The sequence below is a fragment of the Pteropus medius genome, unplaced genomic scaffold (genome assembly GCF_902729225.1).
Source record: "Pteropus medius unplaced genomic scaffold, Ma_sr-lr_union100, whole genome shotgun sequence".
NCBI lineage: Eukaryota > Metazoa > Chordata > Mammalia > Chiroptera > Pteropodidae > Pteropus > Pteropus medius.
In genome coordinates this window covers 563538-575878 of record NW_024354503.1, presented here as the reverse complement: position 1 = coordinate 575878, position 12341 = coordinate 563538, and the positions used below count along the sequence as shown (strand labels likewise).

The following is a 12341-nucleotide window of genomic DNA, read 5'->3' as shown; positions in this document are numbered from 1 at the left end:
CCTCAGTAAACATGACTTCTTCATCCGATTCTGCACAACAGCCCTTTATGAGGCAATCATTTCCATCTGTGAATGGGAAGATTGAGGGCTGAGCGAAGTATGACCCACCCACACATAGAACATGGGACTTTGGAGTGTTTCTTTTATGAGAACTTGAGGGGGATAATGAGTAGGGGAAACTTAGGGAAAGGAGAGGTCACCAGAGAAGTCGGAACTGACGAGTGGCTCCTGACATGTAGAATGGGGTCGAAGAGGAGGCAATTTAAGCTGAGATTCAAGAGCAGTACGGCCCAGGGCAGGTTTGGAGGCCAGGCACTGGTTTGCCCTGCTGAGACTGAGATGAAGAGCATCATAGATCACAGGAGTTGGAAAGGTTCCTGAAATGACATAGCTCAGCTCAGCCATTCTCAGCCTGGCTGACCCTTAGCATTTCAGGGAATGGCGGGGTGGGTGGGTGGTGGCCTGAAAGGGCAGTTCCCGGGCTCCAACCCCAGAGACTGGAGCAGATCTTTTAAAAAAAGTTCCAGAGCCTTCTGGCATGTGGTTGGTACCACATGCCTTGGCTGGCCCAGCCTAGTGGAGAATGATTTGAGCAACGTAGCACAGCCTTAACATCCAGAACCAAGTCCAAGAGCATTTCAGTAAGCCCCAGGAGTGTCTCCTCAGCGGCCCCTTTCCAGCATAGATGGCAGTCGGGGCAAACGCTCTTTGTAGAGTGGACTGGTTTCCTGTGCTCCCAGACTGGCCTTTGCCTCAATCCGCCTCTCATACCTCCACCAATTAAATGGCATCAGAAGACAGCGGCTTGATAGTCCAGGTCCTCAGATTGAATGCTCTTGGCTTTGACCAGGCTGCTCTGAAAATGAGCGTGCAGACACCCTTCCAAGACTATTTGCCGTGTTTCCTGCCACTATTGTGCTTAGTTGTTTTCAGACTATTGTCAAGTGAGATGAAAGACGAGTATAGCACTTACCACATATGGTGTTTTTATTTACATGCCTCTTCCCACTAGATTGGAAATTCCTTGAATTGCAAAGACCTGTCTGATTCATCTTTATGCCCCATTTCTGGTTCATGTACATGTTGAGTTTGTTGGCTCAATGAAATGATCTGTATTTAAATAAGATTTGATTCATAAAAATCCAACATTCATACAGTTCAGTTCATGAATATATGTCTTTGGGAAAATGTAATGCTTATATCAGGGATAATGCCTGTATCAACAAATATGAATATTCAGAACAAAGAAATTTATCTCTCAGCCCTCCCCCACCCCCGTCCATCCTCACTTTCCTTGGCTTTAATTGGAATAGTGTCCCAGATTATACAACAAATTAACTGCACCTTGAGTTTTTAATTTTAATATTTAATATATGTTAAAAGACATAAAATGTTAGTATTTAATAGCAATCAAAAACATGCAAAAAAAAAAAAACCCTTTTCGTTTCTATTTTCCATCAACAAAAGTAAGGAAAATTATAAAAAGCAGTAACCTCAAAAGTGAAGATGCTGTAATAAAACGGTTAGGTGCTTGCTATATAATTTGAAAATCCTTTGAAAAACGAAGCGAAATCCATAAACTGTTTTATGTAATTTGACCCTATCCCTGAAAATTTGTCCTAAAGAAATAATTCAAAAGATGCCAAAAGCTACATAAATGAAGATTTCAGCATTGACTTCCATAGCAAAAAATTGGACATACGTAAATGTGCCATAAAAGGGAAATAGTTTAATCGCTTACAGCATATCGACGTGTTGGAATATTACTGTCTTAAAATAATTATGAAGAGTGTAGAAATTTGGAAAAAGTATAAAACTTCTGTGTTTGCTAAGATTACAAATGTTGAAAATGTGCATGGGTGCCTACTGGCAAGAAAGTAAAGTGCAAAATAAATCTAATCCGTAAGAATGAAATAACATAGGCCAAAATATTAACAATGGTTAACTCTGAAAGGATTGCAGACGACTTTTTCTCTTCAACCTTCTTTATATTTCTCAAGTTTTCAATTAAAAAAAAAAAAAGCACGTGTTTTGCTTACGGGGCAGAGCGTAATGGATTCTGTAAGAGTGAGCCTCTTCTGCCTGGAAAAGTGATTTCTGATGATGATGCATATTATGGGTTAGCATTTACTTTAATACTCTTTTTACGATAAAATTAGGTATTACTTTTTTTTTTTAAGTAAATGAATTATATACCCAGAAGCTGACCACTTCTGGTGACTCTGTGGCTCCTACCTTGGTCTTTCTCGCTCACCTGGACTGTAGAAGCAATAGCTTCTATTCGGCTTCCATGCCCTTCCCTTGCCTATTCTCAGCACAGCTGCCGGCGTGCTGATTTGAACACGTATGTCAGGTATGACTTCTCTGCTCAGCATCCCCAGGGGCTCCCCATTTTACCCCAAGTTATAGTGCCTAAAAGGCCCCATGCGATCTGTGTCCGCACCCCCATCTCTAAGCTCTACCCCTCCCTCTCTTGCCACATACATTTCCTCTGATAGGCTAGATGTGCTTTCTCCTTGGGACGTTTAAGTCCCCTCTGCCAGGAACACGCTTCCCCGCCCCCCATTCCGTCATCTCCTTCAGGTTCTCCACTCAGATGTTACTTTGTCAATGAGGGCTGCCTTAACCACCATGGAAGATCCCATCCTCCTCCACCATCTCCCTGCTCTCCAGGCCCCTCTTACCCTGCTCTGCTTTCCTGTTTTCCATGGAATGTATCCCTTCCTATCATACTGTTATTTATCGTGTGTGTTGTTTCTTTTCTGTCTCCTTGCATTACAATGTAACCTCCATAAGGGCAGGGATTTGGGGTCAGCTCCGATCCCTGATAGACATCATATGTGCCTGGCATACAGGTGCTTAATGTATATATTTGTTGAATGAATTCATTACAGATGATTTGAACACGATGAGGGCCTGCTGGGAACTCCTTTGAGAAGGAAAAGAGTGAGCCAAGGCCCAGGCCTGGGTTGGGGAAACTGCAGAGTCTGGATCTGGAGTTGTTGGGATGCAGAACATTTAAGTCTGGTCTGGGTTGACATTGCCATATCCCAGGGCTGGAGTGGGGACCGCAGGCGATCTCCAGGCTATACTTTCCAGTTGGGAGGGTGAGAGTTACCGCCATCCTCCCACGGTTTGTCTGCAGGTGGCTGGCCTCTCTTGTTGACAGCGGGCTGTGGCCAGAGCAGACCCAGGCTGTACCAACCGAGTGGTCCCGTCATCTCTACCTCTCTGTCAGAGGTGCAGTTCCCAGCTCGTCATGAAAAGGACCAAGGCCCTACTGCACAAATCTCATTGTAAAGAATAGGTGGGCATGAAAATTATGAAACTAGGAGCTTTGTTAATTAGGCTAAAGGGACAATGGATTTTGTTTGCCCTCCCAAGAAGAAATGCATCCCAAATCAGCTGCTGAGTTTGAATGAATGGAATGAAGGGAGGAAGGGGAGGGAGAGGAGGGGGAGAGGAGACATAAACAATGTGTTATTTTACTGGAACAAGGATTTCTTTCTAAGTAACCTTGGTCAGTAATCATACCCATAGAGTTAGGTGGTAATTGATTTTGTTTAAGGTACACATTGAATGAAATAGTGACCTTTCTAGCTGCATCTCTTCTAAAAGCAATGAATAGCTTTGGGATTCTTTGTACATCAAGAATGGTCATGCGTTTTCTTTATCTGAAGGGAAACACTGCTAGGCAGTGTTTCTCGTCTGCCCACCACATGTTTGTCTTATTGCTGTCATTTTTTGTTTGTTTTTTCAAAAACAGTCCACACTGGTGACATGGTCAAGCTAAGTCCACTTGAGTAAATCCCACCTTGTCAAACTATCTTGCTTTGTTTTTCTTAAGAAAATGGATTTTATGTCCAGAATCTGGCCACCTGTTGTGACGTCCGCGGCGACCACCCTGGCCCCGGCCACCATCGTCTCTCCCCTGTTTACTGTCAACCTCCAGTAGCTGGTCTTCCATTTTTCACCATGGCCCCCACAGTCTACTCTCAACACAGCAGCCTGAGTGCTTCTCTGAACAGGACCGTCAGAGTGAGGCATGCTTAATTGTACCCACTGGCAGTTGTCATATTAATGTAGGCAAGATAATTAAATGTTAAATCAAGCTACATTCAGAGACTGCAATATGGTGATCAGCTCTGCAGCCAGGCCACAGAGGACACCTGCAGAACAAAGGAAGGTTTCTGCTGGGATTGCTCACCGCCCATTCCCCACACCTGCGAAGCGAGAACAGGAACAACAGAGCCTTTAAGTGTCTGCCCTACACAAGTAAAATCATCCATTCCTTATGGCTAAAACCGTGGGGAACCTATGGATCAAAGGCTGGGAACTGCCAGCAGCCTTGCGCACCTTTCCCTTCCCATTCCTCACTGTATGTCCATATCAAAGGAAATGGGTAAACAAAGTCTTTAAACTGAAACGCACAGGAGCTCAAGAATGATATATAAACTGAATTCCCTGAAAACTCGGAGTCCTTCTCACTCCCTGCCTCTGAGAGGAGACCACGCTGTCTGTGGAGCGTGGCCCCTTTTCTAGTAAACTTTCCTTTTGGCTCTGACTTTGGCGTGTGTGCTGAATTCTTTCCACGCTCTCTGCCGAAGGACCCTCTTCTTCTCTCAGTGCGGGGCTTGGTCTCCCTCCCACTCGGGGACATTTGCCCTGTCCTGCATGAATATCAGTTGTTCGGCCTCTTGGGATAGGATTTAAGTGTGTCCAAAAATACCTCCAGAGATCTGTTCTTCCACATCCACCCTTCCGGGAGTACTGCTGCTTCCTAAACTGTCTGAAGGTAGAGGGACACAGAGGGATGTCGGAAGGGGCTGGGAGAAACTGCCCTCATCGGGAAAGGAAAATGTCACCTCACTAGTGTAGACATGAAACACAACGCCCAACTTTATTTTTATAATGTGAGCTACTGTCTTGCACGTTGGTGAGTCACCGAAGGTCTGCTCCGCGTAGATTGCTAACTCCTCTGCAGTGGCCTCTAACCTCTGCTCATATGGTGATGTTTGGCTAGTTCTGGTTTGGGGGCGAGGGTAGACAGGGTCGCAAACTTTTAATTTTGTTCTGATGTGTCGCTTAGTGGACTAAGAAAATACATGATCCCGCTTAACTCTTAAAGTGACTTCCAAACTGGTGCTAAAGTAAAATGATCTCGTTTTCTTTGCAATTCCATATAAAAGGCTGAAAAGTAGGTTCTTTTACCATACGAAAGGTTCTTCTAAAATATACCCCAAACCACAGGAAACCGTGTAGCCTTTTATCTCGACTTATTATGAAGACCTTCATAAAAAAATAAAAAAAAAATTCTGTAAAGAGGAACGTTTGCCTCTTGGGATTGGGCTTGGTTTGACATGAAACCCCCATTTTAAATGGCAGAGAAGAGCGTGAACAAAAGCAAAGTTTAGTTCCCAGAATTCCTACTTTTGCAATGCGTGGTAGTGGTCTGTCCCTTGTCCTTAAGGTTTTTAATTGAAATGGACTGCCTCAGGACTTGTCTCGGCTCCTTCGTGAGGATTGTGTGGGGGAGCCCTGGGCTGGGTGACTGCTGGCTCACAGTCACGTTCACAGGCCCGTCCCTTCAGCAGGACTGCCCTAGCTTGACGGCTGTTGGCTGTGTCCCCAGGTACTTTCAGGGCAAGGGCTGCTGTGTCAAAACCACCTGCCATCTGTTGGTGAAAATGTTTTGGACTCTAAATGATGAGTCACTTACTTCCCCTGCTGTTCCTTCTGCTGCCAAGACTAATTTACCTATTGGACTTTATCAGGGGATATACCGGAAGAGCTTGTCACGATGCTTTGTCCTATGCAAAGTTCATCTCCCTAAGGAGCGGTTTTCCTTTGTGCCATCACTAGAAATGGTGAGAAAGAGTTGCCTTCACATCTCCACGAGGTGGGGTGAAGATGGCAGCAAACCAGCCTGGGCCTCACTCTGGGGTCCTTCATGGACAAAGCCGGCCTCAGCCGGGTCTGGGTTGAGGGCCAGAAGTGCCAATTTCCGTGCCAATGCTTTCGCGCTTGGGCGCCCATGTCAACTACCAAGTGTGTGGCACTCGGTAGGCCCTCAGAGACTGTTGGCTAAATGAATGACTGAGGTCTGTGACCACAAAGTGGGTATAGCTGACCTAGAGGAAAATGCTGGGCCCGGCTTAGCCCTTTAGGCCAGGGAGTGCCCCATGCAGAGCCGTCGGAACTCTGACATTCTGAGACAGTCTGCTCTTGCCCGCCTCGAAAGGAGGGTACGTGGAATGACTTTCAGGAGGACTTCAGGACACGCTTTCCGTGCAGACAAGTTTAGTGCTGTGACATACGCCAAGAGCAAGAGCTGTGGGACGGGAGGGCATCTGGGGAGGAGGACTGGAACTGACGGCGGAGCCCAGTGCTTTGCCAAGGAGAAAAACAAAGACCAGGTTAACAAACCTTTCCGTTCACTAGACCGTGGCAGGCTAAGTCTTGGGCTAACATATAAGATGTGCTTCTCTATCGACTCAGTTTCACAGAAATCAGTTTTATTGTTAGATTCATCATCTTTTTCTTTTTTTTTAAAAGTTTATTAAGCTGGTTCAAATCTAGCTTTATCCACATATCCTAAAATATTTCTATGCTTCTTGCCTTCTATTTTTTTCACCACTCCAAAATTCTAAGCTCACTAGCAGCAGCAAACCCCTAACTGCAGACGATTCGAACTCCTTCAAGCATGCCCTATTTCACTGATGTTTGCTAAAGATTTCCTGCCTGGAGAAATTACAGAGTCTCAGGTGGGTGGGATTTTTATTCTTACCACAGAGTAGGTGTGATTTTTGTGGGCGGCTCTTCCCCCAGCCTGGGAGATCAAAGGCAGAGTTGTGTACTTGAATCTTAGGCAGGAGGTGAAATGCCTGTACGGTATCGGGCTCAAGCCACCATCCCTTCTGCCATGGCCAGTAATTAGGAGACACGGCCAGATGCATGAGCTGCCAAAGGCACTGCAAGCCCCAGCTAACTTTTGCAGTCAAAGGAGCTGCTGACCAAACGCTGATGGTCTTAAGGAATTTTGCAAAACATTCGGAAATAACCTATTCTAGAGTGATCGGGGAGGTGTGTGGGATGCAGTTAGGACAAGGCGAGCCTTCTTCAGAAGAAATGACAGTGCGCTATCTCCATGGCTAAGTATCAATTTGCTGGAAGTAACATTTCCAACTACATTCCTCATCTATGCACAAGATGCACTTGTTGCTGAGGGAACCACAGTGATATGCTTCTAGAACTCCTGCCTTCTCTGCGTACATATCAGAGCTTCGTGATGACCGAGCTCTGGGGAGGACAAGTTTCCCTACTGAGTAGTGATTTGGCCTTAAAGGGGATCCAGGTGAGACAAGCTGAACTCATAATACATGAGAATTTTGGCAAATTGTCCACGTCACCACTTAGAGTTGGAAAAACAAGACTGGTCTTCGGTACAGCTACAGGCTAAGGCGGTCGGATGTGTCTCATGCTGGTCAAACCAGACATTTGGGCACATAGTGTCTCAGCACAGGCACAGCAAGTGACAGAACACTGAGGGACACCTCCCCCCCCCCGGAGGAAGATGCTTAGTTCGAGAACAAGGGCACCATTGGAGCTTCGGTGTCTAAAGTAGGCAAGACACTGAAACTGGGGATAAAACAACGTATCCACATCCAGATAAGCCAGGGGGGCCTTTAGCACGAACTCGTACAAAATTGTTAGTCTGTACAATTACAAAAGATTCTATTAGTGACAAAAGCAAAGAGAATCAGATTACATGGGTTTCTCTCGGTTTTGGAAGAATTCTGCACACACAGAATAGCTACCAAAAGTTGTAAACCTGGTCAGTCTCTATTTAAAAGTAACTCCTGGCTAATCCATGGCTGCGGAAGTGATTTGCTTTCTAGCTCTCAGACTGCTTTAGAAATGGGCATTTCTATCAGCAAAAGACTGGTTCTCTCCTCTGCAGCCACGTCACGCAAATACTAACTCTGGCCACCCCAGCCCCAGCAAAAGGGGCTGCTTCCAAGACAGGCCCGGGGCCTGTTTCTTAAAGATGTTTGCAAGAAATTCAAATGCCAGATCAACATATCCTGAACCCTGGTTATTTACCAGACTAGAATCCTCTCTGGGAAGTGTTTAATCCTGCATCAAATACAGAAAGGCAAACCCATAGGCTTCGAAAGAATGAGAGTTCATTGTAAAGGCGAGCAGGTGCTTCAGAAAGGACCCAGCACTCTGGGAAGGAGAAGGCTTGGTCACAGCTGTTCCAGGAGCAGCCCTGGTGACGTGCCCGTTCACTCCAGGGATGCAGAGAACTTGACAACGGGAAGAGAATCTTCGTAGTGCAGCTGGTGCACGTGCTAATTTCGCTGCTTCAAAGGAGATGCTGCGAAGACAAGAGTCCCAGGAATCACAGATGCACCAAGTCCCCGTGGCACTCGAACCATCTGCCCAAGAGGCCACAGCACCAGAGCACATACCTGTTCAGAGACCCAGGACCCCAGCTGGGTGGCTGTGGACTCAGGGCCACCCCTCCCCGTCTTCCTGCGAGATGCCCAGCACCGACTTGTGGGGGATTCTGCACTCCTGTAGAGATTTGGTGAGGTCAGAGAAACGTCTCCTGGGCACCTCCATCGTTTCGATGCTGCAGCGTTGGTAGGTGGCCTTGTTCTTGTGTTCGGCCACGGCAACAACGGTTTGTAATTCATCAGTTGGCCGGAAATGACGGACGAACCTTCGGCCTGATGGTGATCTGACTGCCAGCAGCAGCCTGGGCTCTTGATCTGACGGTTCCTCCAGGTCTCCGGCCCTGGAGGAGCTCTGACTCCTGCTTTGGATGAAGAGTTTCCTCTCCAGGGAACAAGCTGGAGCCCCGGGATCTTCTCTGCGTGTCTTCATGGTGCAGGTCTCCTCTTGGTAAAGAGCCTGGATGCTGCTCAGTTGCAGTGAGCTGGCCTTTTTAGCTACTGTCTCCACAGCCCCCTCCTCTGGGGTCTTCCTGCTGATGGAAGGTAGGACCGGGTATTTGTTGAGGGAAGAGGAAGCCCCAATGGGCACCTGCTGCAGTAGCTCGGGGACCTCATCGGGAGCTCCCTGCTTTGAAGTTTTGGGTGCGCAGGCTCCTGGTTTCTGGCTGCCTGGCGACTCGCAGGGGATGGCTGGAGCGGGGGAGGACGCTGTGTGGTGAGAGCACAGCCCCGCGCCCTGGGGTCTGCGCAGACTTGGCCGTGTGCGTCCCTTGGCGGACTTGGGCCTTATGACGTGCATGTTCAGTGGGTTTGGCTGCCAAATGAAGGTGTCAGCTGCCGTGCCAACAACCGTGCTGCATTCATTGGGGGCTATATTCACAGGGGCTTCTGTGGCCATTGCTTCTCAAGACCCCTAAGGAAGCAGGAGGAAAGAGAGGAGGCCATGGATTAAGCTTCCTGGGACTTCTGGATCTCAGCCATTCACTCCCCGCGTGCCAGGAGAAGCCAGCCAGCCACAGTGGGAGACCGGGAAACTTTCTCTCTGGATTTCTGACATTTAGAGAGATACATGAACTGCAATTCATTCGTACGTTCGTTCGTTCGTTCGTTCATTCATTCATTCATTTCAGGTAGTGGACTATATCAGTGGACCAAAGTCCACTTACATTATTATAGTGAGGAAAGACAAGTGTTAAACCCACAAGGAAATCGATCTTTTTAAAGGGTAATAGCTACTATGAGGAAAATAAAGTATTGCATCAGAGGGTGACTAGGGTGGGGACTAATTCTTATTCTTGATGGGAGAAGGGGTGCCTTTAAGCTGAGAGACCAGAACGATGAGAAGGAACAAGCCATGTTACAGTCCAGAGCAGTGGTCGGCTAACTTTTTCTGTAAATATTTCCAGCTTTGGGAGCCATGTGGTCTCTGTTCGGAGCACAAAACGGCCACAAATGACACGCCAAACAGCATTACCAGGGGCTGCCTTTGCTCAAAAGAGGGAAAGGAGTTACCACACAGGGAAACCAGGCGTGGCTTCCCTCAGGAGCTGGCAGATCAACAAACTTCTCCCTGCACTCCGTTGAGAAGGTTTGCTGAAACAGGGGACAGCCGTTGGCTCCGATCCAGGGTTCACCACGGAAAGAGCCACCCTCTGTGGCCCCCATTTCCATTTCTCCTCCAGTCCTTGCTATACTCTTTCCCCATCTCCCCATAGCTTGCCCTTACTTCATTTTCCTTCTTACCGTCTTTTATTTAACCTTGTTTAGGGGGCTCTGTGCAGATCACTTAATGCCGCATCCCTCCACTGCCCTAACTTTGTCACCAGAGGTGGAGGCACAGGAGCGGGAGGCTCCATTGCTATCTGCCCATTGGCCAGCACTCACGGGGAGGACCTCAGGTCCTTGACCAGCGGTTGCAAACCTTCTCTGCAAATGGCCAGACAGCATGTAGTTTCAGCTTTGCCGGCCACGTGGTCCGTCACAACTACTCAACTCTGCTCTTCCGGTGCGAAAGCCAACACAGACAGTATGTAAATGATCAGGTGTACTCGTGTTCCAATAAAACTTCATTTATGGACATGGAAATTCGAATTGCATACAATTTTCATGTGGCACAAAATAGTCTTTCGATTCCCTCCCACCAACCATTTAAAAGTATAAGAGCTATTCTTAGCTATCGAGCCACACGAAAACATGGTCGTGGGCCAGATTTGGCTCGTGGGCCACCATTTACCAAACTCTGTCCCAGACCAACTCCAAGGGGGACTCTGGGGACATGCTAATTCTATAGACACGTGAGCCCCATGGTCACACAGCCAGCTAACGGCAGAGCCTGAAATAGAACCCAGGTGGGTGACACCGGTCTTGTTTTGAGGACCAGGCTGGGTGTCTCCCCCAGCACTTACCACCTTCTGTCTCCTACTGTTTGTGTTTCTGTTTTCCCAGCTGCCTTGTAAACACTTCGGGGGCTTCTGTATTCCTCTCTCTCTCCTGGGGTGCTCATGGGTGCTTGTGAAATCACACAGAAGCAGAGTTCTGAAGCATGGCGGGAGGCGTGGGCATGTCTCTGTGCAGGCCCGCCAACTGCCAGATCAGGTCTTCTCTGCTTTCCTCACCATCTTGGAGGCCCCTTCGCCAACGCGGTTACCGCCACGTCCTCCTCCTGGTCCCCACTTACATCTTCCCAGGACTCTGCAATGTCTTGGGCTTCCTGTCACCCTCTGAATCCTGACCGGCACCATGACTGCTGACCAGGTCTCTCCCAGCCCTCTGGGAACTTCCTAGTGCCTCATGATCTCCAAGAAGCGACATGTTTGGGTGTAAAGGACACAGGCCCCGCTATCATAAGACCTAGCTAGGTTCTAGTTCAGGATCTGCCGCCAGCTAGCTATGTGGCCTTAGGGCGATCGCTCCACCTTTCTGGTATGCCACCTTCCTCATCTATAGAATTAGCTATATATGCCTGAAGACATTGTTTAAATACCTCTGAACATCAGTCTCTTTATCTGTCACATGAGGATCGTAATATGAAATAATGTAGGTCAGGCCGTAAGCACCAGGCTTGGTGTGTAATAAGGGCTTCATTCAATGGTGAGGGTTTTTTTGCTTCTGTTTTTGGTTTTGTTTGTTTAGTATTTTCATTATTTGAGGTCCAAAGCCTTACTTGTTGCTTCAGAGTTCTTCCCCGGGGCGCCCTTGGGATATGGGTTCTACTCCTAGTCAACCCTAACCAGCTGATCATAGGACTCGTGCCTGCCCCGCCCACTGCACAGAAATGCCAGAAAGTCGATTCCAACGAGCTACTGCCCACTGAAATTGCCTCGAAAACATGAAATAAATGCCTTCTAATAAATCCCTTCTAATTCCACACTTTAATCTTACTCCAAGTCACATCGTCACACAGTCCTAAAGAATGTAACTCAAGCCCCTTAGCTTTGCTATTCTGTGCCTATTACCATGACTGTCTGATTTGAGGGGGGGTTCCTTCCTTGCCACTAAAACCACAACCGAACAAAACACGATATCCCCGTATCTTCCCGAAGTCCTAGATCAAAATCTCGAACAAAGCTACCTTCTCTTTCCGAAAGGCCCCCGTGTTTGCTCCATTCCACTCACAGACTGTGTCCTTCTATGCTTCCCGTTCACACCCAATCTGGAGGCTGGAGTTCAGAAGTTTTCTCCTTGCATAAAAAAAAAAAAAAAAAAAAACAACAAACCGTTCTCCCACCTCCCCTTGTTAATTTAATCTATTTTCTGATCAACTGCGAAAATATGCACCTTCTTCCCCCCCCCCCCCCCCCCCTGCCCGGGCCGCTTTTTTTTAGTTTGGCTCCCTAAAGCTTTCCGCTTGTAATTACAGCCCGCACTCTAACTCAAGAT

The 12341-nt window shown here is 47.5% G+C and overlaps 1 protein-coding gene across 2 annotated transcripts in view; it reads right to left on the bottom strand.

Moving 5' to 3' along the window:
- Positions 1 to 8113: 8113 nt before the first annotated feature.
- Positions 8114 to 12341, bottom strand: part of UBXN10 (UBX domain protein 10) — a 6239-nt gene continuing 2011 nt past the window's right edge. The window contains exons 1-2 of one of the 2 annotated variants that reach the window (XM_039854424.1): positions 10868 to 11113; positions 8114 to 9375 (exon numbers count right to left, since the gene is read on the bottom strand). In XM_039854424.1, the coding sequence (XP_039710358.1) occupies positions 8515 to 9360 (846 nt within the window). In that variant the 5' untranslated portion in view covers positions 9361 to 9375; positions 10868 to 11113 and the 3' untranslated portion in view covers positions 8114 to 8514. Of the gene's footprint in view, positions 9376 to 10867; positions 11114 to 12341 lie in introns of those variants that run through there. The other variant, XM_039854423.1, reaches the window with a different exon arrangement.